The sequence below is a fragment of the Argopecten irradians genome, chromosome 12 (assembly GCF_041381155.1).
Source record: "Argopecten irradians isolate NY chromosome 12, Ai_NY, whole genome shotgun sequence".
NCBI classification, from domain to species: Eukaryota; Metazoa; Mollusca; class Bivalvia; order Pectinida; family Pectinidae; genus Argopecten; species Argopecten irradians.
This window is the reverse complement of record NC_091145.1, coordinates 27,707,196-27,716,134: the sequence shown is the minus strand read 5'-3', so window position 1 is coordinate 27,716,134 and position 8,939 is coordinate 27,707,196. Positions and strand designations below refer to the sequence as shown.

General features: G+C 36.0%; 1 protein-coding gene across 2 annotated transcripts in view; it reads right to left on the bottom strand.

The window, feature by feature from the left end:
- Positions 1–8,939, bottom strand: part of LOC138336760 (integrator complex subunit 13-like) — a 142,568-nt gene that overhangs the window by 130,065 nt on the left and 3,564 nt on the right. For both annotated transcript variants that reach the window (XM_069286315.1, XM_069286314.1), the window contains exon 4: positions 8,102–8,182. In XM_069286315.1, the coding sequence (XP_069142416.1) occupies positions 8,102–8,182 (81 nt within the window). The remainder of the gene's footprint in view (positions 1–8,101; positions 8,183–8,939) is intronic.

Below are 8,939 nucleotides of genomic sequence, written 5' to 3'. Positions count from 1 at the left end.
GTGCATGATTAAATTCTGTGTATTTCGCCAGAGAAAAGAAATCACGATAATTAATAACAGCAAAAATGTTCTTAGCATAGATAAAATAGAACCACATAACTTTTCTGCTACATAAATCATGAAATTAAATAGACTTGACTGCAAGGTCTTTAACATGAATATGCCAAATTCAGTTGCAGCGAAAATAATTAAGGTTTACAGAAGTCAAAATTTGTTGTTTATATTTGTGATTCCATAGAAACCATGTAAACACCAAAAGGCTAATGTTATACTGTAATATAAGGGAACCAGGAGTTCCTGCTGAGTAAGTGTACATTGCTCAAATGACACTCACAATACAATTCTAGGTCAAACCCCCAAGTCAAGTTAGGATCTCAAAGTAGAACTAGGAGCTGGGGTGAATTTATGGTCTCAAAAGAGAGCCAGGACATAAAGTCAAGTTAGGATTTTAAAGTATGGATCAATATTTCATTGATACTTTTAATACGATTCCAGGTCAAACCCCTGTCAAGTTTGGACTTCCAATAAGAACAAAGACCTAGAGTCAATTTAGGGTCCCAAAGTAGAAGCAATTCTGGGTCAACCCACTGGGTTAATATAGAAATTACAAGTAGAACCCGGACTTAGGGAAGAGTAAGCATTTTCAGTTTCAACAACCACATACACACCTACCATACAAATCTATATGTGAAATCAAAGATTAAGTCACAATCTTACATGAGATATTTTGAAATAAATTGACTTATTCGTAAAAAAGAGCTTTAAGGCAATTTTGCATCACACATGCACTATATGTGTCATCTTCATAATATTCTTCATAAACTTCAAATACATGTAACAGAATCTTCTTTTGTCTTTGTAATAACAAAATAATTTCGGCAAAAGACACAGCATATAAAAGCTCTTTTTCTTATGAATCAAAAGAAATACTTGAGGTTCAATGGTTGATATTTTTTCTTTACTTCTGTGATTCAAAAACAAGTTCTGTTTATGTTGATTTAATAATCCCTTTTCTTCCAAAAAAACTAAATATCAAAAACAAATTTTTCTCAGCCATTCAAAATATTTAAAAGTGAAGAATCATGAATATAATTACTGGCAGGCACACACAAGATCTAACCCTAGGACAATGATTGAAGTCAAATAAACATTGATAAACTGACTCCTTAGGGATCTGTAATGTATCCTTTCTCGCACCAACACACTTCAAGAATCTCTGCACTGATTAAAAACTTTCTTTAGGAGTTTATTTCAATGGAATGTTCAGACAAGAAATGCTGTATAGACAGAATACACACACATTAGACTAGCAGTAAGGAAAGTTAAAACTAAAGAAAAATCAATACTGTTTAAATTAATATGGTAGGGTAAAAGTGTGTCATCATTTTTAATCTACATTTACATTGATAAAGTTTTCGTCAGAGACAAACCTCATTTAAACCATACAAAACATTTTTTAAATTATTTCAAATCAACCAGATAACTTGGGTGTGATTTCATGTCAAAGTAACCAATTTTAGTCATAGCAACCCATTTTAGTCATAGCAACCTATCTTATAGTCAATATAAAAAGCAACCCATTTTATGCTTTAAAGATTAAGAATCAGAGTTGGTTAGGGCTTTTTTGCCCAATTAAATTCTTTCTTTTTTAAAAATGTCTATTTGGCCAATAGCTACATTATTATATAGGTTCGCAGTTTATGTATTGATCGTATACATTTTGTGTGCATTTTCTTGGTTTGTATCCCTCCCTCGGGCTGAAACTCATCCAAGACTCTCAATGACGTTGACATTGATGAGCTCCGAATGTGGACATTGAATCGTAATGTTTACAGATCACGCAAAAAGCAGGACAATCTATGGAGTCATTGGAAGCATAACAAACACTACTATATACCATAGTTCTGTAATCATTCATCCACGCATGATTAAGCACTGCATCACGACAAAGAGACACTGATTCTTTACTCACATAATTAGAAGATCAGCTCCCATTTTCGACATAAAATGTATAATCAAGCATGTTTTATGAATGTTAAATACACCATGTTCTTACCATTTAATAAAATAATGGTCCAGTATCAATATCAGGGATAGGTGAACATACTTTGTTGTAAAATAACATTACTATTAACATAGAAAGTAGTCAACATGCACAAAGTACTATAGACATGTATGTACCAGATATACATGTCTCAGTCTTAAGATTCATTTGAAATTAGGGTGCATTTTTATGAACATTCCTAACTTCAATGAATTCCTTAACTTAAAATCCCCCATAGGAAAGCATTACAGAAAATATGGAAAACATCTGAAGTTAAGGAGCCTTCCTTCAAATCTGGGCCCAGTTTCAAAAACATTCTTTATATTAAGGTATCCCATAACTTAAAATTCTTAATAGGAAAGCTTTACAGATTTTAAAGAGACTCCTTACGATTTTTTCCTTAACTTCTGTAATGTTTTTCTATGAGGAAATTTAAACTAATGCATACCTTAGAGTAAAGGAATGGTCATGGGCCCTGTATTGCTTTCCTATTTAGATTTTTAACTTTAGGAATTCCTTAAATTTAAGGAATGTTTTTGAAACTAGGCCCTGGATACGACATGACAGGATATAACAGGCAATAACAAAATCAGACACAACATGGTGGAACAGACATAGACAACATTATAATGACCCCACCCTGTGTCATAGTAGGGTAGGATAAAATGTCCTAAAACTATGCACATATACTTTATACGTAGCTATATGTTGGTAAAACAAGTATGGCTGCGAGGATTCAATAATGGGAATAGCATACTAATGGTGACGATTGGTCAAACAGACGTCAACTGTATCGTGGGGGACAACCATATTAGTGGTGATTGGTTAGTGGAAAGACAACCAGATTAGTGTTGATTGGTTAATAGGTCAACCAGATTAGTGGTGATTGGTTAATAGGTCAACCAGATTAGTGGTGACTGAATAGTGGGTCAACCAGATTAGTGGTGATTGGTTAGTGGGACAACCAGATTTGTAGTGACTGAATAGTGGAATGACAACCGGATTAGTGGCTATTCAGTCACCACTAATCTGGGTATTCCACTATCCAATCACCACTAATCTGGTTGTCCCACTAAGCAATCAACACTAATCTGGTTGTCCCACTAAGCAATCAACACTAATCTAGTTGTCCCACTAACCCATCACCAAGTATCTGGTTGTTCCACTATCCAGACACAACTAATCTGGTTGTCTTTCCACTAACCGATCACCATTAATAGGGTTGTCACCCATTATGCATAGACTGGATAGTGGGACAACTAGATTAGTGGTGACTGGATAGTGGGACAACCAAATTAGTGGTGACTGGATAGTGGGACAACCAGATTAGTGGGGACTGAATATTGGGACAAACCAGATTAGTGGGACTGGAAATTGGGACAACCAGATTAGAGGGGACTGGATATTGGGACAACCAGATTAGTGGGGACTGGATAATGGGACACCAGAAGTGACTAGATAGTGGATGACCAGATTAGTGGTGACTGGATAGTGGGGATGACCAGATTAGTGGTGACTGGATAGTGGGACAACCAGATTAGTGGTCAACTGTATGGTAGAACAACCAGATTAGTGGTGACTAGATAGTGGGATGACCAGATTAGTGGTGACTGGATAGTGGGGATGACCAGATTAGTGGTGACTGGATAGTGGGATGACCAGATTAGTGGTGACTAGATAGTGGGATGACCAGATTAGTGGTGACTGGATAGTGGGACAACCAGATTAGTGGTCGACTGTATGGTAGAACAACCAGATTAGTGGTGACTGGATAGTGGGACAACCAGATTAGTGGTGACTGGATAGTGGGACAACCAAATTAGTGGTGACTGGATAGTGGGGCAAATAGATTAGTGGGCACTGAATATTGGGACAACCAGATAAGTGATGACTGGATAGTGGAACAACCAGATTAGTGGTGACTGGAGATAGTGGACCACCAGATAAGTTGTGACTTGATAGTGGGACAACCAAATTAGTGGTGACTGTATACTGGAATGAACAGATTGGTGGGGGAATGGATAGTGAGACCACCAGATTAGTGGTCGACTGTATGGTAGAACAACCAGATTAGTGGTGACTGGATAGTGGAACAACCAGATTAGTGGTGACTGGATAGTGGGACAACCAGATTAGTGGTGACTAGATAGTGGGATGACCAGATTAGTGGTGACTAGATAGTGGGATGACCAGATTAGTGGTGACTGGATAGTGGGACAACCAGATTAGTGGTCGACTGTATGGTAGAACAACCAGATTAGTGGTGACTGGATAGTGGGACCACCAGATTAGTGGTGACTGGATAGTGGGACAACCAAATTAGTGGTGACTGGATAGTGGGGCAACTAGATTAGTGGGCACTGAATATTGGGACAACCAGATAAGTGATGACTGGATAGTGGAACAACCAGATTAGTGGTGACTAGATAGTTTGACCACCAGATAAGTGGTGACTTGATAGTGGGACACCCAAATTAGTGGTGACTGTAGTGGATAGTTGGACCACCAGATTAGTGGTCAACTGTATGGTAGAACAACCAGATTAGTGGTGACTGGATAGTGGGACAACCAGATTAGTGGTGATTAGATAGTGGGATAACCAGAATGAGATTAGTGGTAACTGGATAGTTGGACCACCAGATTAGTGGTCGACTGTATGGTAGAACAACCAGATTAGTGGTGACTGGATAGTGGGACAACAAGATTAGTGGTGACTAGATAGTGGGATAACCAGATTAGTGGTGACTGGATAGTTGGACCACCAGATTAGTGGTCGACTGTATGGTAGAACAACCAGATTAGTGGTGACTGGATAGTTGGACCACCAGATAAGTGGTCGACTGTATGGTAGAACAACCAGATTAGTGGTGACTGGATAGTGGGACAACCAGATTAGTGGTGACTGGATAGTGGGACAACCAGATTAGTGGTGACTGGATAGTGGGACAACCAGATTAGTGGTGACTGTATGGTGGAACAACCAGATTAGTGGTGACTGTATGGTGGAACAACCAGATTAGTGGTGACTAGATAGTGGGCAACCAGATTAGTGGTGACTGGATCATGGGATGACCAGATTAGTGGTGACTGAATAGTGGGACAATCAGATAAGTGGTGAATATCTGAAATAATAACTAGAACTTACAGCAGACCATAATTTGCACACCCAACTTTCTCTAGCTTACCTGTTTGTTACCATCATAATTGACTTCTAAAATTTTGGTGAAAGTCAATAAGTCTGTGATATTGGCCTTTTCCAATGGTACTGCAAACAGGCAGCTCAAAACTTGATATGTACAGGAATTGTGTACCATAAGGAGTTTATTTCTTTTATCTATTTTTACAAGTTATGTAACATAAAGGATAAATAAGAAACTTTCCATAGTCCAACTCTGGTTGTGTTATGACAAGACTTTACTTTACAAAGTCACCATTGGTTTTTCATGAAGCTTTATAAACATGTGAATCAACCAAACAGTGGTGTAGAACCATTATACTATTAAGATAGGTTTTCAGTGAACATGCCACAATAATGACACCCAATTCTGTCTGATGTACTATAGTACCGCGGGTACAATGTACAACATCGATCACAAGCAAATGAATCATTTGTATATAAAGCAATGTAATGACACTTATTATTATATTCTGTAGGAGTCTTTACAAGTCATTCGTCATATAAATACTGAATCAAGTGTGTATGTATTGATTTCTCCAGGTTAGAAGGGATACTGAAATTTGTCATATTCATCATTTAGGTTGATCAGAAATAGACAATGTTCAATCATGTTCGTATGTCATCTCTACATAAAACTAATGCAACATCAAAATCATGTGTCTGTTTTTGTTCTTTCTTTTTTAACTATTTTTTTCTTAGCCAGTTAACATTTGAAAAAGATTCGAATGAAGACTGCTAGGTAAACAATGAAAATGGAAAAGCATGAAAATATAGTATTTGTTTAAAACAACCTTCATTTCGCTGTTTTGCCATCTGGAATAGTGACTGCCAGGTAAATAGGACAACAACAACAAAAGATGGCCCACTTTATTTACAAGGTCTAGACCCTAGAGGTGGTGGCTAGTGTAAGGATTGACAGAAACCTAGGGACTTTTGGGACAATAAAAAAATTATCAAAGTCATTTTTTTAATTAAAAGTCATTTTGGTTAAAGGGACATCAACCTAAATAATAAACCATGTAAATTTGAGTAAAATACATATTTAAGACATGTCAGATACCTTACTAAGTAAAATGTATCAGTTATTGTGCAAATGTGTCAAATAAAATAATTATAATGGAAATTCCATCTTTCTGTATTTTGAACCGGCCCGGTCAAATTTTGTAGACTGCAGCGTGATAAAAATAGTAGTGTTGATCTTTAGTGACCTCCCACAATGCACTGCACAAATTGAATGAACGTAAAATGGTGGGTCAAAAACGTGGGTGAAGCTAAAACAAACAAATTCCGATAGGAAATGGATTATGACAAGAGTCAGTAACGTGCGCGATTGGGAAAGAAGGTAAATATAGATAATCTTTGCAATACAGTAGATTGGATCAACTTCCAATTTCATATATGCGTGATGTACATATGTGCGATTAAGACAAGAACTTCCCTTCGCGGTGCCCCGTCGAATGAAAAGTCTCGTTTGATTTTTGACCTATCATTCAAGTACGCTAAACACAAATTGTTTTATTACAACATTAACAAATATGGCTTATACTTCATATGTCAACAATCGTAAATTAGAAAATCATCTTAAAATATGGAAAACTAATATTCCTTGTCGTGTCAGCAAGTTTGTTGTTCATTATAACCTCGCTTTCGACCAGCTTTCATTTTGTGTTCCCAAAATAGAATATGACAGTCTATTGGTATCATTTTTGGGGTAGGTATTCCTATTTCCTGTTGTTTTAGATAACCATTCATTGTAATAAAATATTCAATAAACATCTGAAAACCAAATCTAAGCATACAGAACAACTTATTTTAGGTTCATGTCACTTAATGAAAACACCTGATGCCACCTTCACTGTTATAACTTATGAAAATGATTTCACAGTCTACTGTACAGGTTTAAATTGTTTTAAATCAATGTAAAACGATATATAATTCTTGTAATGGAAGTTCCAAGCCTCGTTCCATGTAAATATAATGATGAACCAAGAAAGACAACTCTAACAGAAACAGAGAGGTTCAATGGAAAGAGACTTGGTGCCACCTACAGACAGTGTACAGTAACACACTTTATAGTCAAACTTTAAGCCGTAAGAGGATACTATATTTTTAATGATTTTCACCAATCGCATTGAACAATAGAACAAAGGAATGTAGCTTCAAATACGATACAAAGGAATCAGGTATCATGTGGAAGACAAAATCCTTATTATAGTAAAACGTCTTTCTTTGGTGATTTCATCTGTTATCAGGCCGACAGCATTACAGTGTATCATGTTACATTAGAATGTTGCAAAAGTAAAATACATAGCTCAATAACTTTTGTTAACCACCTTTCTTTGGCTAGACAATTTTGAGATTCCCATTTCAAAGCATTTTCGCTAACAGTAAGTTTAAAAGATTTAAAATTGAATGGAAATACCATTCAATTTAATTGTGCCTGAAGTATAGATAAAATGTTTACGACATTGTAAGATTTCTCCGAAATGAACTTTCAAAAAATTACTTTAATCATGTAATTCGCAAAAATAAATAACACACAAAAGAAAATTAGTTTATGCACAGTACCTTGTGCGAAAACAACAAAAATCATAAGACTTCAAAAACGGTCAGAAAAGTATCAACTCCATCTGTATGACCTGGACCCTCTGTATTCTATCTTTGCATATGAAAGAGTGGTCTCCCTTGCGGATAGATATCAATATTGTGGTATCATTATTTTGTGCGCTAGACTTATGGTGTTTTCTCTTAAATGTATGACATTACGCTTGTAAACTGATGACGTCACAATTAAAACCTTCCCAATAGGGCAGATAACTCTGTAATATGCAAATACAGAATAGTCACTAAACATAACTGTAGGCAGAAATAGACCTTACCTGTCTGAAGCTGCAGCCAACTTGTTGTGCTGGTTCATGGCGTCTTGTACACATTCTTCTAACATCCTTATTTGTGCATCACTAAAGAAAATAGAAAGAAAGCTTTGTTTCAGGATGGGGCCATAAAAATTCATTCATTTTTCAGATGGTAGATCAATTACATACTCTTATAGAAGCTATTTTTATTCCCAATGATCATGAAATAACCAATCACAAGAACATATCTATTAAATTTAAAAAAAAAAAGTAAATTTAAAATTATTGAATAAGAAATTTAGGATAGAATTAGAAATGCATGGGCAAAAAATAACTAAGTATCCAATAAATTCTACATATGATTAAAGGGACAATTCACTTAGGCTAATTCTTTTACATAACCAAGAAGCAAACTAAAGCATAAATGTATTGTTCTACATTTCTTATGAAACATATAACGTAAAACATTGACAAATTCCACGACATTGATGAGTATTTTAATTAATATTGTTGTAATATCAAATCGTTGATCAATTCGATTAAGCAGGTACAATATTGGCACTGTACCCATACCAGAGCCAAAGTCACGCACGTTAAACAAATAAACTACATAACCACTGAGAAGGTGATAAAATGATTTTTAGACAAGATAATTTACCTAATAAGGTAAACACACTACTGTCAGAGCGATTTGAGCGGTTCTAGACAACAGTTGCATTACTCTACAAGCAATGGACAGGGTTCGGCATACAAGAAGTTCGACCAAAATGTGTAATGGCGGACAGCGAGCGAGTTTGAACATCTACACACATGTCACCACCATGGGCTTTTCAGGCATATCACAGTAAAACCGACTGATCTT